General features: G+C 34.7%; 1 protein-coding gene across 2 annotated transcripts in view; it reads right to left on the reverse strand.

Moving 5' to 3' along the window:
• LOC128999762 (transcription factor Sp4-like) overlaps window positions 1–13,476 on the reverse strand; it is a 44,750-nt gene extending 31,274 nt beyond the window's left edge. Inside the window, exons 1-7 of one of the 2 annotated variants that reach the window (XM_054426426.1) lie at window positions 13,289–13,476; window positions 12,690–13,118; window positions 9,539–9,661; window positions 8,434–8,545; window positions 7,848–8,056; window positions 2,169–2,261; window positions 1,334–1,504 (exon numbers count right to left, since the gene is read on the reverse strand). In XM_054426426.1, the coding sequence (XP_054282401.1) occupies window positions 1,334–1,504; window positions 2,169–2,261; window positions 7,848–8,056; window positions 8,434–8,545; window positions 9,539–9,661; window positions 12,690–13,118; window positions 13,289–13,348 (1,197 nt within the window). In that variant the 5' untranslated portion in view covers window positions 13,349–13,476. The remainder of the gene's footprint in view (window positions 1–1,333; window positions 1,505–2,168; window positions 2,262–7,847; window positions 8,057–8,433; window positions 8,546–9,538; window positions 9,662–12,689; window positions 13,119–13,288) is intronic. The other variant, XM_054426425.1, reaches the window with a different exon arrangement.
• Window positions 13,477–23,129: the final 9,653 nt, after the last annotated feature.

The raw sequence follows: 23,129 nt of genomic DNA on the forward strand, positions 1-23,129 counted from the left end.
TCTTATCTACTTTCATTATTTCACCATTTGCTATGTGAATTCCTACACTGTTTGGTAAGTTTTCTAGTTTATACATACTGTCTATTAAATCTTCTTTAATTACTAGCACTTTAATTACTTTCTTTGATTCTAGAATAAAATCTAGATTCACATGAATCTAGAATAAAAACATCATTTTGGCTTGATACAAAACGCACTCTTTAATGAAAGAGTGTGTTTTGAACAGACAATTGCCTTGTAGTGCAATAAAAGATCCTTGGTTATTATTAAATTGTCTATTACCTCGGAAAAATCTCTGATTAGACATTCCTCTTGTGTACTGACCTCTATTTGGTGTGACAACAGACGCTGTCGCCACAATTAAAACAACCAGAGTTACTTTTAAAGCTTACCTCATTTTCATTACTTGGTCGACTTTCTCTAGAAGATTTTACGGACTTTGATTTTGCTTCTTCATAGAACAAACGAGATCTGACCAAATCCATTTTCAAGTTGTCATGAGTTTCTAGAGCTTTTATAACTGTCTCGTATTCTTTCGGAAGGAAAAGTAATAAGTGACAAATTTTATCACTTCCATCAATCTTGAACCCATGGTCTTCCAATTCTCTAACTAACGAATCAAATCTTAGGAGATGATCTTCTAATGACTCATTCCTTTCACATTTTAGGTTAACAAGCCTCCTCCAAAGTGTTAATTTTGAAAAAGAGCTTGACCTAACAAAAATGTCCTTTAAAGCTTTTAACATGTCCATGGCTGTTTTACAATCTTTTACAATATCTAAGTGTTTAACAGAGAGAGCCCTTGAACTATAATAGCATTGGTTTTAGAATCATTTACAAAAAACTTATTTGTCTTATTTTCATCTGTTGATGGTTCTTCTGTGGTTACTGATAGTAACTGTTCTTTTTCCAAAATAGAATTTAGTCTAAATTTCCAATCATTACAATTTTAAGAAATATTTATTTTAAAGTTATTTGTTAATCTGCATTTTATGTGTTAGCAGGTTAGCGCTATTATATGAATCTATATACTTATTTAATACGCAAGCAGGTTTTTTGTGACGATTACTCCTCCGAAACTACTGAACCGATTGACATGTTTTGGTGTCATTGGAAAAATTATGACTGTTATTCGTTTTAGAATAATGCCTGTAATACTTAGCAATTGCTAGAATTCGAGCAACAGGTACACTAGTATAACAAATAAACTACATCTTCCCACACCATTCACAGTTTCATTATCAAGCCTCTTGCGTCAAAAATTTTTTGGACATCAAAAACATTGCCTCATGAAATTATGAATAAATTTACAACATCTCCAAAGGAGATTTACCAGTGCAGTGGCGGAGGGGGTAGATGCTGTGGTAGTAGTGGCAGTGTTTGTACTAACACTGACACTGTTAGGTTGCTGGACAACCACGTGGTTGTGGCTACCGGGACTCTGGCTGCTGTGGTTGTGGTTCTGAACAACCACGTGACCCTGGTTGGCTTGCTGAACCACCACCTGTCAACACATTTAGTAATTGTATTACGTGTGTTAAAGCTAATTAGCAGGGGCATAAATAACTAAAGAAATTTAATTATATGTAAATGAAGGGAAAGCATTAAAACTCATTATTTTGCAATTAAATATTAAAATCCCCTTTTAAGCGGGGAAGCTCCTCAAAACTCTCGTCCCCCGACCAAACTCCTTCTTGATCCTTGTTAGGCCTACCCTAAAAATTATTCTTGGAGCCCCCCCTACTAATTAGGGACTGAAAATTTAAAATAAACTGAGATACTACCAAGAATGCTTTAGAAAGATCAGTCGCTGTACAAATCATACATAAACACTTAGAGTGAAATTGTATCAATGTATACCTTTATGCTAAGTTAAATGTTATGTTTGCCATACCAAATTGAAGTGTGGTCAGGTTCTTAGAGGCGATTTCATATTGTTAGAACAGAACAAATAGCTCTTGATGAAGCAATATATGTGCCTAAAAATGCTGGTGTGACAAAAATAATTGTGCTAAACTGATACCCAATGGTCAAAACTATTATTCCAGCCAGTAGAAGGCATTATACAAATCAGTTGAAGTAGCCTAACAAGAGTAGCAAGGAAGCATCTAGTGTCTTGTATTAGCTTTTAGCACTTGGTTTGGCATGGGACAGTGCCTCATGTTTACCTGAGCTTGGCCAGAAGGTGTAGCTAGTTGAGCCAGTTGCACTTGCTGCAGCTGACCTGAGGGTGTCAGGATCTGAGCAATCTGTGGCTGCATCTGAAAACCATCATGTTTACACCAACTATGAAAAGTGTGTCAATAATAAACGCTTATTAAGTTTATGCCAACCATGTGTAATTGTCAAGCAACCAAATCACCTATCAGGAGTTATAAAGGTCGGATGAGAAAACAATAATAATTTGTCTGAATGCATATTGCTGTTGACTTTTGAGTACTGACACATACCAAACACACCTATAATCTATAGTTGACTAGTTGGTTATTCAAATAGAACATAGCTGCTGAATAAGCACAATCAAATTTATATTTTTGCCCTAAGTTCATGACAGGTGGTGTGACTTTAATATTATATTTCACCACTACTAGACACGAAAGTGACTCATTTCGGGGCGAGACAGAGACATGCGAGTCGAAGACGAGCAGGGGAAACACTATCTAGCCCCGAAATGGGACTTTCATGACGAGTATTGAACAATGTTTTTCATCCCGATGAAAAAACTACTTCATCAAACTTTAAAAAAATCTGATCTTTTGTAATCTATTCATTTTTCTTCAGTTGTAACTTTGTTGATTTCAGGCAAAGTATTGTTTGTTTAGCGAAAGTAATGTTTATGTAGGGAAAGTAATGTTTATTTCAGAAAAAGTCAGCCGATCACCATTTGTTTTTGGTGTGTGGAAATTGACGATTTTCGATTTTCTCAGCTCTATGGAAATGAGCCATAAGAGCCCTCGCCAACCTTGTCCCACCACAGACTTGCAGACTATCATTCGCAAACCTAGGAATCCTCACAGTGGTGTCTCTCTACATACTTGAAACCATAAAGTATGTGGATGAAATAAACCCCCCAAGAAACCAAGAGCTACACCACTACAACACCCGTCATGGCTCCAAATTTGCCCTACCAGTTCACCGAACAACTCTTTGGGGAAAAAAAAACCTTCCTACACCGGCTGCAAACTAAGGAACCATCTACCTAACTACCTGAGAGACCTGACTGGCAACAAGCTACACCAGGAGTTGAAGAAGTGGCTAATCGCAAGACCCTTCTACTCAATAAAGGAATTTTATGAAAATCATGGAAATTAACACGTACAATTCACTATTGTATTGACACTATTGTAATTCTTAACGAATGAACAATAAAGAATATTGTATTGTATTGTATTGTATTAAATTTGGCTTGACGGTGTAGGATAAGATAAACTTGAAAGATTGCTTACCAGCAAGATCGGGTCATGAGAACAAGGTAGGCTACTATGGGGTTTTACATTTTGTTTTACCCTTCAAACATGGAAATGTCCAATTTTCAATACAACCATCATGAAGAGCTTAAAAAACAAATAATTTTGTTTAATGAAGGGTTATTGTAAAGCTGTTGTAGTTTGCTTGTTTCCATCTATCTTGATAAAATTTGACAAATTTATATTCAGTAGACTCTCTCTTATCCAGACTCCTCGGGACCGAGGCGAGTCCGGACAGCGGTTATTCCGGTTAAACCGACGTCCCCATCAAAAACTTGTTAAAACGGACCGTATGAATGCATACTATTATTACTATATGAGCCAATACATATTTAGACACGAGATCACTGGTTTCAAATCCTTTTTGTTTCATTAACATTTCATTAACATGTTGGTGCAGACAAACCTTTACATAGTTTTGGTCCTATGTATTACATGGATGTTTTCATTTTATAAGGCAATTAATTAGGGGTGTGCGAATAGTGATTTTCAACCTCGAGCCGAGCCGAGCCGAGCTTTTTAAAATATTTTCGAGCTCGAGCTTTATCGAGCCGAGCTTTTCCTAGCGTCACCTTATAATAATAATAATAATAAATCTTTATTGTCGTTTGGTAATATAAACATTACATGTTTTGTTACATATGTTAAATAAAATATTAAATATTCTACAGAAAATGTTAAAATAAAGTTAAAAGGATAAAGCATCAGTAATAATAAAAACTTTAAAATTAACAGGGAAAAGACCATAACAAGAACAAAGAATCATCAAGACTGCTTGGCCTCACATTTAAGCGTTAAAAAATCTTCATTCTGCAAAAACTCATCAACTGAATAAAAAGCACGACTTGTAAGCCAATCTGATAATTTTGACCTATACAAATGAATACTTTCCTGATTTCTAAAATATATTGGAAGTTTATTAAATAGTTTTATTTGCAAGTATTTATAACTTTTGATAAATTTTGATAGCCTGGCTTGAGGAATATATAAATCTTTTGATTGTCTGGTGATATACCCATGGATTGAGTTGCAAGGAACAAATTTATTCAGATTCTCTTTAACGGAAACTAAATTGTAAAAAATGAAAATATTAGAGAGTGTTATGATTTTATTTTCAGCAAAAAATGTTTTGCAACTAACCCTATCTGGAATTTCAAACATAATTCTGAATTCTGAACATTATCAAAAAAATAAATTATTAAACATTTTTCTTCAAAAAGTGCATAATAATAATAATGTTCAGTCAATTTTTAAATAAACACAATATTATTTTAATATGTCTAAAAACATTGAGAATTGTCAAGACATCAAATAGTAGATAATCACGATAAGAACTGAACTGAACTAAATTAAGATGCAAGAAATAAAAGGATATGATTGAAGGCCTGACGAGATATGCAGTGCAGACTGAGCCAATCAGATTGTCTTTCATAACAGAACAGCGCTATCTTGAATGACAACAAAACAACTAGCAAGTCGATTAAATATGTATATTGTAACTACTATGAATATTTTATTCCATTTTGTATAAATAAATAAATATAAAAACACGTGATTATTCTTGTTGTTTTCCATGCACAAAATATTTTTGTTTTATGAATCATATTAATCAATACCGCCGCCGCAGCAAACCTGCCGTCTAAGCGAATTTCCATTTGGCCGAATTGATTTTCAATTGATCTATTTAAATAACATTAGGTTTAACGAGTACCTAGGTTTGCTGCTACAAGGAAACTAATAAAGTAGTGTGTTTTTAGTAAAATATTGATAGCTTACTATAAAATAAATAAATTTGCCAAGTTTGATCAAAATATATCCATAAACAAGCAAACTACAACATTTTACAATATTCTCCATAAGAATAACATGGGAATTTTAAATTTACCATTTTTTTAGTTTTCTCCGTAACCAATAACCGTACAAAAACACTTTGATATACTGAATTGTTTGTTTTTTTAAGCTCTTTAAGAAGGTTTAGAGAAAAATTGGGAAATTTTGTGTTTTGAGGGTAAAAAGTGAGAAAAACCAATTTTTACCCCATAAAACCCCCCATAAAACCCTGTTCCCATGGTCCGATCATGCTGGATCGCGAACTCATTCAAGTTTATCCCGCCTTACACCTTCAAACCAAATTTCATCAAAATCGGATAAAAATTACTCAAGTTATCGTGTTCACGGACACATATATATATATATATATAAATCTATATATATATATCTATATATATATATATATATATATATATACATATATACACATTTGAACGAATGGTGTTTTTGGCCTCTGGGGACATTAAAATGAAAAAGTAAATCGGTCCCGGGCCTAAGTCTTACCATGAGACCTACGGTAATAGCTACTTCCCTATAGGGAAATTCGCTAAAAAGAACATGATTGGTTTGGATCAAAAAAGGTGAAGAGACAGAGTAAAAAGTAAAATTATATATTAAAAAATATATAATTGACATATAGAGGAAATAGACCAAAACACTAAAATTAATAGAATAACACACAAAGTAAACAAGAAATGAAATAATGAACACGATGATTTAACACTGTCACTAAATTCTGTTATCTAGAAGGGTCGGTGAACTAATCAATAAATAGCCAAAACCAGTTTCCTCCCCCATTTCTCTCTCAGTCTCACCACCACCCCTCCCCCCCTGAGCCGGGAGGCCCAGCACTTTGTCCTTGAAACACCCTAGCCTCTGAAACAATAAACCCTTACACCCGCGTTGCTGTTTTGACAACAGGGTTATGAATGCATTCACTATTTTTCATTTTCCAGGATTAACTCTCAATTATTATTATTTGCAAGTTACAAATAGGAAACTACATCACATTATGGTATTCAATGACCCATGTATTATCAAAAATTAATAATCCATTACTTATTTTGATAATAAAAAGCATTCATTACAGCACGCACCACTTATTGATATTTAAATAATCATCAAAGTAACTGTTACTTTATACAAAATAAAAATAAAATAGGTACAAAATTGTGTGGCCAGTCAAACTTTATAAACAAACATTTTATTCTATAAAATACAGATGGTAAATAGGGGTTGGTTTAAAGGAAATAAAATACAAAACAGATAATTAATTATTTTGATAAACATTAGAAAGGTTATGGGATTGATTGAACTAAAATAACCGCAGGGAAACTTATAAGTAGAAAAGTCGTCAACCACAATCTGTTTAATCAGTACATTGTTAGAGAGAGCAGAGAGAGAAAGAGAGATAGCAGATAGGGGCGTTTGATAAGGAATCTGAAAAAGTAAACAAACAAGGAACAACGACACGACAGACGATTGATACTTGTTTACAGCCTTATTGTGTCGCCCACTACATTTGCACACGTGACCACTTTTTTTTTCTTCCTTATCTTTCATCCGTCCCAAAATAGAATTCCTGAAATTGTTTGTTGGTATAATCTCCCCTCCCACACAAGGCGCAGTGCTCAGTGCGCACTGTAGGTTGTCACGGCAACCGTGTGTCGTCATAGCGACGAGCCAATCACGCACTCGCACTGCGTTGTATATTACGATTTACGATACGAATAGCTGTGTTAGAAAGACAACGCGATAGGTGGTAGTTTGTCTCTTTACTATCTCCTCAAAATTACGATCGATAATCATTGCGTCTTGACTGAGCTGAGGTTCGTGCTTATCAAACCTCGAATGATTGAACAACGTAGAATTGTGATAACATTGTTTCCAATTACGACCCAAATTAAGTGTTTTTTTTTTAGTTTTGACTTAGTATTAAAAGCTCGGCTCGAACTTCGAGCTTTTTCAAAATGCCTCGAGCCGAGCCGAATAATGAAAAGCTCGACCAAAAAGCTCGAAGGTTCGAGTACTCGCACACCCCTACAATTAATTGATCGATTACAGAAAATGGAATGTCTATGAGCAATTTAAAGATAGGTACTGACTGACATTTATTTGTATAGTCCCCAATGAACTTGTAATCCAATATTTAAATAAGATGCAAATAATCTCAACTTTATGATCACATAGAAAAATGTCAATCTCTTTAGGACTAAAAAATAGTCAACGTGATCTTTTATGACAATATTTCTGAGCGTCAGAAATGTGAGTGTAACAGATTACCCCGTGAATAGATGACTCATGTTACTCAAAAGCTGATTAACGTCACTATTGTTTAGTTTTTATTAATTAGTTTTAAATAAAGGAGACACTTTTTGCAACAGTAAAAGTTTCTATTTTTCAAAAACATAACAACTTATTTGTAAACAGATGTGAGATAAAAGTGAAGAATCATATGTTATTTTAAAGCATAGAATATTAAATATCTAAACAACTATGACATCAACCCCTGCCCCAGAAACTTTCATTTAACTTGATTGCATAGTTTACCTGAGACATCTGCGGAATCATCTGCACCTGGCCTGCGGATGTCTGCAGGATGTTAGGCAGAGAGGTGGCGAAGGCCTGCAGAGGGAAGTGTACAGTATGGTACACTGTCTGGCCGTTGTTGGTGGTGATCGGCACCTGCACAGGGATCGTCTGCTGGAGTGGAAACTGTACCACCTGAGGCATGGCAGGTCTCACTGTCACATTCTGGCCTGAAACCAACAGAAACTGATAATGGTAGGAGAAAGTTTGTGTGAGTAGTATTTTTGGAATTAAAAATATCCTTAATAATTTGGACCATCCAGCCAAATGCAAACATTAACAAGTAAATATAGACAAACATTTTATTCAAACCCTCAATCATCTGCAACATACACTAAGCGAAACAAATTTGTGGTAAAAATCAGAAAACCTTCCCCTTAAACTGCCTAAATTTTGTGAAATAGTGTAAACCCAAAAAAAGGTGTCTAGCAATGTAATCGACAAGAGTCACTCTCAGCATGAAATGCAGTTGTTTATAGCTCTTGAATCCCTAACAATCCTTTTTTTACCCAACATACAGATTTTTGTCTAAAACTGATTGACTTACCTCCAGGAAACTGCAGTGTCTGGCCCTGCAGAAGGCTGGTTGGCAGTACATTAGGACTGCGAATCAGCTGACCAGTTGGAGTCAGCAAGGTTTGACCTCCTGCAAGTTGGACCTAAAAATGAATAGTAGTGAGCTTTATTCACGTTTTCTAACATTCTGATTTCCAATTAGGTCTACAACAATTGAGTAATTATGTTTTGAAATTGTTACAAAGCAATATTAAATATATGACCAAATTTCTATTCAGGTCTTAAAAAACCCATTACCAGGTTTCTTTACTTCTATATTTATATATTTTTGTAGGTTATGTTCAGTTGTTATCATATTTAACTTAATTCAACACGATAGGCTAGGTGCATTTTAAGCGAAATAAAAGTCAAAAAAGAAAAATCCATGCCTTCCTCCTCTAGGCCCTATACTAATGTAGAAAAAAGCAAAACCGGTGTTGCGTGCAATCCTTATTAATCTTACTAACACCATTATCTGTATATCTAACTCCATAAATTTCCACTCTTTAAGCTGGACAACTTGTATTAAAGGTGGGCCCTCCATTCCAGCTAAGCCACATAAGCAAGCTCAATATGGATTGTAAATGTCAGGAATTTGAACCCGTGCATGTAGAAAGACCTCAACGCTACACTTGTCGAGGTGCAACGCCTTGGCCAATGAGTTACTGTTCCACCGTCGGGGGAACGGATTGTTTGCCACTATAAGCACGACGGCACTAGCCAAGGCAACACTAAATAGACAGGCTGTAATGTTCCTCTGGCATGACATCATCATAGGCGAGAATGATTTAATAAATACATTTCTTCTGTCCTATCCATTTTACCTTAACTTATAGAAACCTAAGGTTTTATATTTTATGGTTAATTTAACATGTGCCTTATTCTTTTATTATGATACTAGAGGACAAACAAAACTACAGTTAAAAAATATGTTGTTTTATTTGGTTAGTTTTAAAGTAGAATGTAAAATAACAAAGGAAGTTAGCGTCTCAGACTTTGGTGGGGCAGGGACGGGATTGATCCCCGACACATCCACAAAACTTTAAAGCTGGTTAGTATGTTTGAATTAACCTAAACAGTATTTTGAGGTACAGTACCTGTTGGCCTCCTGCTGGGATAAAAAGCGCCTCTTGACCATCGACTGTTACTGTTTGCATCTGCATCGGCTGCATCACATTAAACACATTGCCTCCCCCCGTCGACAACAGCTGCCCTCCTTGCTGGTAAACCAACATGCACAAATGTTATTGTACACAGTCCAGAGTTTTGAAATAAAAATACACTTGTATAGTTAGGCAAGGCAACAGAACTTTTGATGGTTTGACCTTCGAGCAGGCGCTTAACCTAAAAAACGTGAGAGGGCGCATGTGGAAGCTTTTTTCCGTATCACATAATACAAATTGAGGCTATATAATTTCATTCTATTTCAACCAAATTTTGCCTAAATCCTCCTCAAACTGAAAAAATTCTTCTCAAGTAAACCACACTGACTAATTTGCATCCCAGATTGAACCTAGGAAAAGGGTGTCAAATTTGTTTTAAGGAAAATCCAGTAATGTGGCGTGTAAGTAGAGAGCCAGAGATAACTGCCGACCCCAATTTCAAGCAACTTTTTTTACAAAATCTTAAACGTGAGGAGCAAGTTTAATGTAAGAATAATTAAAATTAAAAAGCGCCTATTGACTTTAATTGAAAAAATACTGTGAGCTCATAAAATCACCATAAAATCATTGAAAGTATTGATTGTTTATGTTTAATAAGCTTTCATGAATCTAAAACGGTTCAACAATAGCTGGATCATATCATATGAAATAGGCTACGACAAATTTTCGATTTTTGTCCCTGTTAATTAGATAGCCCTGATTGATTTTCTAATTAATCAGTGTTATAGGGCCTACATACCCTAACTTAGTTAGATGTACAGTACCGGTACCTTAACCAATCTTGGGTACAGTTCTGCAGAGAACCTGCAATATTTTATTGGTTTAACTTAAATTTAGATATACAGCAATTATAGGTGAAATTTCCTGTTAAAGGGAACATTCATTATTATCGATGACATTTTTCTATATATCCAATTTTTTATCCGATAGGCTATATGGCTGTTTTAAGAAATTGAAACATACCAGCTAACAACTAGTATAAAGAAATATTGTTTGTTATGAACATGAAAAGTTTAAAAAAATAAAATTTTCCTACAGTCACCCAACAAAGTGGACTTCCTTGCACTGATATAGTACAGAAAGCTGCTAGCTGCTGCATTTACTTACTTTGCCGCACAATTTTACTTGTTCGCACACCAGTACTCCAACCAAACAACACAAAACAGTGTCGCTTTTATTATGCACGTTATCCGTGTACGTTTGGAAATAGGTTGGCAACACTTGATATTACAACTAGGCCTACGATCAGCTGGCGCAGCGTTTCTTATTTCATTCAATGTTTGGATTTAACCCAATCTAAAGGCGTGTTGTACAGTGTTTGAAAGACTAATTATTTATTAATCCATAGTAACTGTAGGAAAAATCTCGTGAGTAAAACGAGTGCAAACTGCCTTTGCTGCACTCGAGAAACTTTATACACTCGACTACGGCTGATCATGCGTAAACATTTCTCTCGTATGCAGTGCCACTTTGCCCACTAGTCACACAAATAACTATTTATATTGAAATGAAACTTTTCTAAGCTAAGTTATCCTAACCTAACTAACTAAAATTGCTGTAACATGTCAAATTCCTTAACCCAATTATAATTTGGTTCGATGTGGTATATTGCTTCTAAAATTGTTTTCCCGATTTAAACATCGAATTGAGTTTTAAGTTATAATCTGTTTACGTTTTTAATGGTGTTTAATAAATGTAAACATCGACTTGGGCAAGTTAATGGTCTGTTTTAGTTTTTATTGATGTTTAATCAATTAAAGTAGACTTCAATTAGGTTTCAAGCTATTCAATCAAAAACAAATTATTTGTGTGTAACTAGTGGGTGAAGGGGCACTTTGCCGCACACAAGTGAAATGGTTACGCGCGAGCCGCAGGCGAGTGTAGAAAGTTTCTCGAGTGCAGCAAAGGTACCTTGCACTCGTGCTACACATTATATTTTTCCTAGGTACTATAAAGCATAAGTTATATATAATTAGACTTTCAAACACCGTACAACACGCTTTTAGGTTAGGTTAAATACAAGCGTTGAACGAAATGGGAACACTGGACCAGCAGATCGTACTTAGGCAGGCGTAGTATCTTTAAGTGTTGCCAACCTATTTCCAAGTGCAGACGGATTACGTGCCTAATAAAGCACGCTGTTTAATGTTTTTTGGTTGGAATAGGCCTAAGTTACTGGTGCGGAAAAAAGAGTCCGGCAAAAGTTAGTAAATGCAGCAATTAGCATTTTGCTAACTGCTTGGTGTACTATAATCAGGGCAATGACGCCCACTTTAAGTTATGTCAGGTGACTGTAGGAAAAATATATTCTACGAATTTTAACAAAACAAACAATACTTCAGTCAACCAAATCTTCATATTATTATTTTACCGGGGTACACTTCCATATCTGTTGGCACAAACAACCGAATGAAAATATCGATCGATATATCGATTGATATATGGAAAAAACAATCGAATAATCAATATTACTCATTCGGTTGTTTGTGCCAACAGATATGGAAGTGTACCCTTTTACCGTAACTTATAAGGTTAAAAAATGTATATAGTTTCTTCCATTTTTAGTTGTACACATTTAGGATAAAAAAGTCAAACTTTATTCATGTTTATGCTAATGTTTTTATTTATATCATATGGTAGCCTAATATTTAATTCTAGGCAATATTATTATCAAACCAAATTAAGTTAAGTTATTTAAGTTAATCAATAGCCTATGATATTTTTAATCCGATAATATTTTGCAGGTCCTCTGCAGAACTGTCTGTATTACCCCAATCTTAGTTTCTGTTATGAGTTTTCATTTTTATTTTTCTCTGTTTAAACTTAATTAATTTTACCTTTGACAGTTGATATAAACATGACTAAGTTAAGATAACATTTTGTTTATGTTTCTAGGCTAACCTGCTCAAGCAACTAAAATACAAACAATTAACTTAAGTTAAGTTACATACAACTAATTTAAGTTTATGTTGTAGGCTACATAACTTAAATTAACTTAATTTATTAAAACCCCTAAAGTATGTATTCTATGATTTATTGACTTTTAATACTAATTTATATTGAGATGAAATTTGGGTCAACTAACCTGGATAAATTGTCCAGGTACTCCTTGTACAGATACAACAGTTGGTGTTGTGAGGCCTGAAGCAGACGATACGTATGTTTTGACAGTTTGGCCCTGCAGTTGTTGAGTGATGTCATTGCTAGCAGACGATGACACTTGCTGCAGAGGAAGTAGATTTTGCAGTTGAGTCAATGTTATGACTTGTGGTTGCTGCTGGGCCTGTTGTGGCGGTGAAGGGCTGCCCAGAGGGTCCCGTGGGGCCATAGCATTTGGCTGGGACGCCACGGTATCAGATTCCTTCTGAAGATGTTGCAGAAGAGCCGCAGGAATGGTGTTGGAAACTACCTTGATCTTCTTCCCTCCCTGCTGAAGATTTTCGTGTCCAGATCCTATTTTGCTGCACGTAGCTGCTAGCAGCGCGAGAGGGGACGCCACCGACGACTTGGGTTCCTAAATGAGGCGGAGCCAAAAAGAAAATGGGTTGTCATCAGGTGTATAGCAAGGGACAACACTACTATCCCTAACACAAATCGTTACGCGCGCGCTTCACAGGACACAAGAAAACACTCCCACTTCCCCTCCCCCTAGGCTCGACTCTCGATTGATTTACTGAAACTTACCTGATTGTGATGGTTTGACAATACACAATCCGTCTTCGAAGTTTTAGGTGACGAGGTCATCCTGGCACTTCATGGAAATAACTTTTACCACCACAATGTCGATTATTTATTGAAATAAACACCTAAAGTCACGACACATGTACAATCCTACAGCCCAACCTCGAAAACGACGCAGGAAATCATTTACGAGTGTATCCTTGCGCCGATCAATACAATGAATTTTGCTTATTCTAACATTGGGGACATTGACTAATTACGAAATGTTCTTGGATTTAGTACAATAATACAAATATCCTCACCCTGGCCAAGGATCGCAATCTAGAGTAATAAAACAAGCTTGGTTTCACTGCCAGTCAGGAACTATTTGGGGCGTGGACGCTTGGCGGAGTAACTCGGCCCCACTCCGCCCATTGGCAGGCAACACAATGCCCTACCCTAGCCTAATCTAAATTTGTTTTATGTTCGGAGGGTCCCAGCCTACGCCAGCCCAAATAATGTGCCACCCACGTGCTTTGGGTTTGATGAGGAACATAACTAGAATATATTCATGGAGCATTTCCCTCATTTCAGTTTTCAACCGGTTTTCTGTATTAATTCTTATTTGTCTCTAGATACTGTAACGGTGCTGACAACGAAGTTCAAGGTTATAAGTATCGATTGAATTCAAACTCTCTTCCAGCATTCAGGTGGTACCATAAATAAAAGGTTTATTGTTAATTTAACTAAATTATTAAATTGTAGTTTACATGTGCATTACTATTGTATGGCAATCAACTTGTGAAATAAAAGTTGCAAAATAATTGTATTATTTTTCTTTTTTCAGGCCTTTTTATTTTTATTTTAACTTTTAATCCTGTTCTATACTCCTCATTAACTTCTTAATCTTCTCTCTAAAAATTCACATCATACTTGTAAAAATAAATTAAAATATTTCTATATTACTGTATTAATAGACATACGGTTGTAATGATTAATAAAAAATATATAAAATGAATAAATATAAGGTGGGAGTGTAGTTTAATCTAATCGCACGTAATTATGTTATTTTGTTTGTATTTTTTATGTTCGATAATACATCGGTCAGAAATACCTCCGCCATTGCAAACTGATTGGATGGATTTATGCTCAAATATTTCCAAAGATTCCCCGCCGCAGCAAACCTAAATTCCATTTATCTGAATTGATTTCCAATTAAATCTATTCAAATAACATTAGGTTATTAGGTTACTGTTATTGTTGAAATTCATATGTTATTGTTATTTTAAAACTCATATATTTATTGTTATTGTTGGAACTCATATATTTATTGTTTGTCGTTCATTTATTTTTTCACTTACTATTCTTATTTGTTGTTCTTGTTCATGGGTTGTTATTTAAAGTTCTGCTTTGTATACGTCTATTTCGATACTGCTCAAATCAAATTGTATTTACTTACTGCATGTCATTGTCAAAAATTATTTTCTATGTTTATGTTTAAGTTAGATTAAGTCATCTATTCAACAATTGGTTCTTGACCGTTGGAAGGTAAAATAAAATAAAATAAATAAATTAGGTTTAACAAGTACCTAGGGTTGCTGCTACATCGCTGAGTGAAAATTTAAAAACGTACGTTTTCATGTCCCTGGCCTTTTACTTCGTAGATACTGGATTTGTAGTTTATTATTATGTGTTTTAATATTTTTTGGGACGGGGGCAACATGTTACACACATTTATTTAGTTTTAAATAGGTTCTGGGTATTTTTTTCGTATTTTTAAAGTCTCGAAATTCACGACCATGACGTGTCCCTAGGGTACATTTTCCAACTTTCACGCTGTTTTTAGACTAATTATTCATACCGAAATATATAAAGCCATATTTTTATGTCATCAATGGTTATTAAACTTACAAAAAAGGAGCATATTATAATTTTATTGTCATTGCAGACTGACTACCATGACAAAATAAGTCTGTCCCTCGATTTGGCGTCACGACCATTTGGGGAAAATTTTCAACTTTGGAGCACGGCAGTGGCAAGCCTGGCGTCGATGGAGTCAGTTGGTTTTAGAGACTAGTTCGGGGTGTACGTCAGGATTGTAGTGCCGGTCGTTTCGAGTTGAAACGAGGAATTACAAGATTAATAAAGGAAAGATTGTGTTTTTTGTAATTTTGGTGTGTCCATGACCGTACGTAGTCATTCGATGAAGTAGACATGGTGTTAATTTTTGTTTATAAGATATTTCAATTGCTAGATCAACCTAGAAGTCCACTTTGTATCCTCGAACATGAGGTGCAGGGCTACCACCAGAACAGAGCCAAATAACACGTAATTTCACGACCAAAGTTTCACGACCAAAGTTTCACGACCATCGCGGTTTTTTTCACGACCAATCCAGCCTTATGGATTATAGTGTGTTTGGTCGTGACAATAACTTTAATATAATTGTAAATTGAACAGTTTAGTTCAATTGAAACACATAGTTATATTATAACTAACAGTATAATTGAAGGATTGTTTGGAAAGATTTAGATTATTCCAGACAATTCACGACCGTACCACTTGTCCCTGACCATCACGTTTATGATTTCTATCATAAAAATTTCCAAAATTAAAATATCGTCATATTTCAATGTTTTATACACAAAAGAAGCACACCTCTATACAAACATAACGATTTTTCGGGTCTCAGGTAAGTTTTTTCGGAGTTATACAAACTTAAAAGGATTTTATTGACTTTTTTCTATTTTTTTGAGTTTTTTTTAATTTTTTTCTAGAAAGACCAAATATACCAAAAGCTCAGTGACCTTTTTATTGTATAATGGTCATAAAAGTAAATTAGTTTATAGCAAAACATAGTTATAAAAATAATATTAACTATTTTTAATATTCATTTAAACGTCCGATATGGTCGTGACAGGATTTTGTGTTTTTCTACTAAAGATGCTCTTTAAAAAGAAAACTACCAAAGATATTGCGTTACCATGGACATTTTATGAAACTTAAAATGTTAATGAAATAAAAATAATAATAAAAGTTTTGAAAAAAGGGGAAAAAAATTTGCAAAGTGCTTTTCCTGAAAACGTACGTTTTTAAATTTTCACTCCGCTACATGGAAACTAATAGTGTGTTTTTTTAGTTAAATATGAATAGCTTAGTATAAAATAAATCAATTTGCCAAGTTTGATCAAACTATATCCATAAACAAGCAAACTACAACATTTTACAATATTCTCCATAAGAATAACACTAGGAGGATTAAACATTAAAAATAACATTAGAATTTTATTTTTTAAATTTCTTCCGTTACCAATAACCATACAAAAAACACTTTGATATAGGTACTATAACTTATTTGTTGTTTTAAGCTAATTAAAAAGGTCTCGAGAGAAATTGGGAAATGTTGTGTTTTGAGGGTCAAAAATGAGAAAACCCATTTGTAGGCCTACCCCGTTAAACCCCGTTCCCATAGTCCGATCATGCTGGTTCGCGAATTCATTCTAGTTTATCCCGCCTTACACATTTAGACTAAATTTCGTAACAATCAGACAAAAATTAAGTTATCGCGTTCACGGACGTAGGCTATATATATTTGAACGAATGGTGTTTATAGCCTCTGTGGACATCAAAATGAAAAAGTTCATCGGTCCCGGGCCTAGTTCTTACCGTGCCACCTACGGTAATAGCTACTTCCTTTAAAACAAATGAATCCCCATTGAAACTACATTAGATGATTTAACGAGTACTTTGTTTGGTATTGGTTAGCTGCTACGGGGGAAGGAAAACGTGTTTTTTTTTTTCAAAATGTTAACAGAACCAAAAAATAAAATGGATATCTAGCAAAAAAAAAAATAATAAATGTTGTAATATAAAATAACAAAATAAAAAATAAATCTCTAAACAAACAAACTACAACAATTTTCTTTTCCTCCAAGAATTTTAAATTTAGCATTGTGGAATTCTCCGTAACTTTTAATCATTCAACAATGCTTCGGAGTACAAAATTGTTTGTTTTGTATTATTTGTTTTAATTGTTTGTTTGGACGCTCTACATATGACCCAAGTAGTGGGGCCTTGATACGACGGCCGCAATGAAAATTTAGCATTTTCATGTTTTTATGTGTAGCCTAAGCATTTCAAAACACAATTTTTTATAAAATTCTAATCCCTATAACACCCCGTTCCTATGTTCCTATCACCATGCTTGCTGCCAAAACTCATTCAAGTTTATCCAGCCTAAATTTCATTCTTCCAAATTTATTCTTGCCAAATTTCACCGAAAACGGGCCAAAATAACTCGAGTTATCGTTTTTACGGACACACACATATATATATTTTTATTTATAGTTATACAACAAATTAACGAATCTAGTGTTTTTGGCCACTGGGGACATCAAAAAGAAAAAATTACATTTTCCCAGGGCTAGGGCTATTCCACGGCTATTCTTACCAGCGAGCACATAATAATAATAATAATAGAGAGGACACGGCGTTTAACCAAATGCACTGAAAGTGTGGCCAAATCCGCCATCTTGGTCCGTCATACAGCCTGAATCCAAGACCCGCGAGCACAGTTCGCATTAAAAACCCCGCGACAAATACACGATCATAAACAACATTAATAGTTGACAAAAAATTCTGAAATTTTGCATACTTGTAGATATGATACTGAGGAAAACGATGGTGTTAATATAAAACTATTAGTTACGATAGTAATTGAGTTATAAATATGTTTAATACTTATGTAGTTTAATTTTTCAATTTCAGACATGAAAAAGTTGTATTGCGAGGAAATTTTTTATTTTTTGGTCAGAGAAATTTCGTCAGCGGGAAAGTTGTGGATAAATAACCAAATTTAACTATACGATTCACCAAAATTTGTTATCATGTTCGGTTTTCTAAAAAATCAGGTACAAAAGGGATCGATTGCCGCTGCTCCGCGCCACGCCCGCTGCGCCGCCGGCCGTCTTCTATACATTTAGCGTGCAGTGTTTTAATGTTTTATACTGTTGTACTGTAATATTGTATATATTAAAGAAGTTTTCAAATATATTGTCTATGTAGAATTTTCAACCGTTTAGCACAACTTTTTAAGGACTAATTAGCTTTCAATATCATTCAAGATAAACTAAAGATAATTCTGTAAGTTAAATTAAACTTCCTAAATATATTTGTAAAATTACACTCAATTTATTGTCCCAGAAAAATTACAGTTTTATTGAGATGTTGCCTGATTTTATTTTTGTGAAGACTTTCGTTACTTATTTTACAGTAGTAGCGAACTCTAACATTGGAATATTTTTTAGCAATAATTTTAATTAGGTACTAAACAAAAATGATTTTTGTCCATATTGTTTCATATCCTGAGAAATGTGTACTATTTGGAAACAAATTTACACCTACACATTGTCCAAGTACTTTGTTCGTCAAGTCCTCAATTACATTGTTTTCATTTACACTAAAATCATTTAACTTTATATCTTCACTATTCTCATCAAGCATAGCAGACGACTAGCGCGTTGCACACGCCGGGACTACTGTCGGGGAATTAAATTTGTGCACTCGAGTTTGAGCCTAAATATCTCTTGAGATGAATTATCAGAGTTTGTTGAGACAAAAATTAAATATAATCTGGGTTAAATACATTTTACGTGGTAACAATTTAAAAAAATTCCGTTTACCAGAAAAATTTATATAGTTGAAAGATCCTAAAAAGTACCGATTTTTAAGAAACTCTGCACCAACACTGAAGTTTAAAATTTAATTGTAAACAAACTACTCAGCCAATCTTTCTGAAATTGTTATGGCTTATTGGTAGGTTTATTGTTAACAGTTCCATGCATTTTAAAATTTTTACTCACAATACTCTTTATGGTGATGTTTTTTTTTAAACGTATGCTAACATCGTTAATAAGACGCTAAAAATGTCGTTCAAAATGCCATCGTGTTTGTCGTGACACAAGAAATGAAATAACACTAATATGACAGATTTATAATGTGAACAAAGATGTTTTTTAAACAGATATATATTTGTAAACAAAAATTTCACCCGCGATGAAAAGATCGATTTGCTACGGTAAAAACAATCGATTTACTTTAAGACATTTCCAACAATATACTAATACGACAATGTACTTCCAGAAAAACCTAAGTAATTTTTATACAAAAGTATTTTTACATTTCAACAAAGCCTATGTAAACAACACTGACTCGAAGCATAGCAGACGACCAGCGCGTTACAGACGCCGGGACTAGGCTAGCGCCGCCATCTTTGTCCGTTTCGTCGGCTAGTCAGACTGCCACGCTCCTGCGCTCCGAGTAGCGCTTCTATTTTGTTATGTGTTCGCTGATTCTTACCATTAGACCTGCGGTAATAACTGCTTTCCTATGGGGTAACTCGCTAAAATATTTGTACATTGGTTTTTATTTCCTGTTATACTGATTTGTGGTCTATGAAATTTGATTTACTGCAGCTCAAAATCTGTTCCCAATTACAGGAACTGTCCTACAGGTCTTGTCAAAATGAGTTTTTAAGCCGTCAATTGTGTACCGGTACCTACTTGTCACGTTTTTATTTTAGCATGTCTTAAAATGTTAAAATAAATATAATAAAGTTGATCCTATATTTTCTTGAAAGTTGAAAGTTTCTAAAAGTTATTTGGGTGTCAATAATAAATTAATTTTCGCTTAAGTACTGAATATATAATGAACCGCGGAGACTGAACCGCGGTTTGATGTCTGCTCAGTAAATTTTATTATAATAAAGAGGTTGACTGAGGCAGATCCAAGGGATGACCAAAAAAATTAAATTAATGATGTGTTGGGTTATGATTTAAATAGCCAAAAACTGTTATGTTTTTGTTTCTAGATTGTCTAAAAAAGGAGTTTCAGTTCAAATCTTCCAACAATTCCCGGGGGTAGGGCCACTGGAAGGTATTCCATATCTCCTTGCAAGGTTACCCTCATAACCAGCAACTTGCCCCCCTCGAAATCGTCGAAATCATGCCCTGAATCCGTCACTGTAGGTTGAGAAGGCTTTAGGTGACAGAGTATGCATGGTATTAAAAAATTCTAAATACATTTCATAATTAAATAAAGGTTATTTTAGAACTGACAAAGTGTTCGTGACACCACCGTGGAACTGTTTTCGTTTGGCTACCTGTGCCGTGGCAACCAGTCACAGGGACAGGGAATTGGGAAACTTAAAATTAATAACCAATACTATACGTACAGTAATTCCATGTAAAAACAATTTTCAAAATGTAACTAAATTTTTTGGCTGAGGCTGAGGGACTGACGTACGGCGCACAATATTTTTTATTTACTTGTTTACTTTAGAGCAAAATACAACAAATAACTCAATTAAACATTTAAATTATAGTAAACAGCTGGTAAAATGTTGCAACAGTAGTTACAGACCAACAAGATGCCAACTTTTCAAAATAACAAAAGCCAAAAGTGCCCTTTAGCTTTTGAGAAAAGTACAAGTCACACCCCCATAAACCGCATACTCAAAATGTTCGTCATGACGAGAAACCTTGCTCAAAATTATCCGTTTTTTTCATAAATTGCCCTTTAAGGTCATAATTGCTTTCCAAAGGGAACTTTCCATATACTTAATGTTAAAAATATCTCAGCTGTTCCTATTTGTATATTATTCTTTCAATTTATTACCTTTTTAAAATCTAGTGTGATTAATTGTGTGTAATGTTGTATTCTGTTTTGTTTATTTCAGCTTATCTTAACCAATCAATAGTTTTTTTTTTAAATACTTATTAAGTCAAACGGGTACCCGTGGGTAACAGCTAGTTACAATAATTGTAATTATAGCTGAATTATTCAGCTTACCACTTTTGTTTTGTTGATTTAAAATTGACATTTGGTATAATCCATACGCAAAGGCCAATGTAAAAAAAAAACTGGAAATCTAACTGCTTTAGAAAACACTCTATGTGTATAAAATTTAATTAAATTGCCGTTATCAGTACAGTATACTGTAACATACGTGATGTTGTAAACATAAAATACGCTCTTTTATCTGTTCTAAGGATGAAAAGGGTGATAAGAAACAGGTGTTTGATAAGTCGGGGTTTACTAAGTGATAAGCGAGGGTCGACGACGGGCGTGGTCCCTGCGGCCCCCCAGGAAGAGTGAGTGCGAGGCGAGGGCGGGCCTAGTCGTCGTAAAATATTCTTCCGCCACTCTCACTCACTTGGCGGCTTGGCGCTCGACAACAATGTGAACAGCTGACTGATTACGCGACAGCATCACAACAATAGGAACAAACAGCTGTTTTGCTTCTGTTAGAAATCGACCACCAACGACAACGCTACGTGTATTTACTGTATGTGGAAATACTGTAATGTAAAAATATAAATCACTGTGAAATGAGTTTTAGATTAAAGTTTGAGACATAAACACATTTTTACGTTAACTGTTATTTGAATGTCGATTGAATTCGAATTGTGACGGGTCTACAAGACAAGTTGTTTCTTATACATGGACTCATGGATTTATATGGTTATATCCATGGAGTTATATATATATATATATATATATATATATATATATATATACTAGCTGACCCGGCGAACTTCGTATCGCCTAAGTTATAGGTTTCCTCTAAGACAGACCGATGGAAAACCAGTCAGACGTTGTCTGTTGTCTTGCCTTTGACTATTTTTAATTTAAGTACCGTTACGTTTAATTTTCAAGATGATCTCGTTCGCATCGCTCAACCACGTCCTGGTTGAAGTTCGTTCGCTACGCTCACTCACCTTTGGGTTGGAGCTCGTTCGCTACGCTCAGTCACCTTTAGGTTGGAGCTCGTTCGCTGCGCTCACTTGCCTTCAGGTTAGATGTTCGCATCGCTCAATCACGTCCTGGTTGAAGTTCGTTCGCTACGCTCACTCACCTTTGGGTTGGAGCTCGTTCGCTACGCTCACTCACCTTTAGGTTGGAGCTCGTTCGCTGCGCTCACTTGCCTTCAGGTTAGCTCGTTCGCTACGCCACCTCGCTTCCAGGTTGAAGTTCGTTCGCTACGCTCACTCACCTTTTGGTTGCAAATTAGCTGTTGTCATAAATGTAAAAGAAATAATAGTGCTGCACCCTGTTGGTAATCCTTGTAACTTTAATGCTATTGAACATCATAGAACAGAACCAACTTGTTTAATTGAAACAGCTGTTAAGATTCATTAATTCCATTTCTCATAAGGTTAACATGGGAAACTCCAGAGCCACTGGGGCGGAGCCCTTTTAAGAATTTCGAAACGGGAAGTAGTTTACTTCCTATTCGCATACCTACAGAATTTACACACCAAATTTCATAACGATCGGTGAAGTCGTTCCGGAGGAGTTTGCAGACAAACACTGTGACACGAGAATTTTATATATTAGATATATATATATATAAATGAAATAAATAATTAAACTTTTAGTACCCTTTAAGTTATTAATTTATTGATAAAAGGGTACTAAATGTTTAATTATTTATTTCATTTATTAATAATTAATAATAATTAGTAGCCCTCAATAGTGAACGATATATTTATTCAATATATATATATATATATACACGGCCGCGCCCGGGAAGCCAGTCACATAAAATATACACTGGAAGTCAGTCAGTTGCACCCCCCAATATATTTCAAGACTATGATATATATATAATATATGTTGGTAAATATCTTAAGCCTAGACATATCTGAACGTATATATCTCTTTTTTTCTTAAAAATACTAAAATATAATTACGTAAAAAATGCTATGCTAATGCAGTCACCACCGCATTTGCATGGGAAAGCCAGTCACGTAAAATTTGTGCTGCTAAGCCAGTCACTATATATTTTACCGCATACCACTGGAAT

Source organism: Macrosteles quadrilineatus, unplaced genomic scaffold (assembly GCF_028750875.1).
Source record: "Macrosteles quadrilineatus isolate MER2022 unplaced genomic scaffold, UCM_ALF_1.0 Scaffold_8__2_contigs__length_117827958, whole genome shotgun sequence".
Classification (NCBI taxonomy): Eukaryota; Metazoa; Arthropoda; class Insecta; order Hemiptera; family Cicadellidae; genus Macrosteles; species Macrosteles quadrilineatus.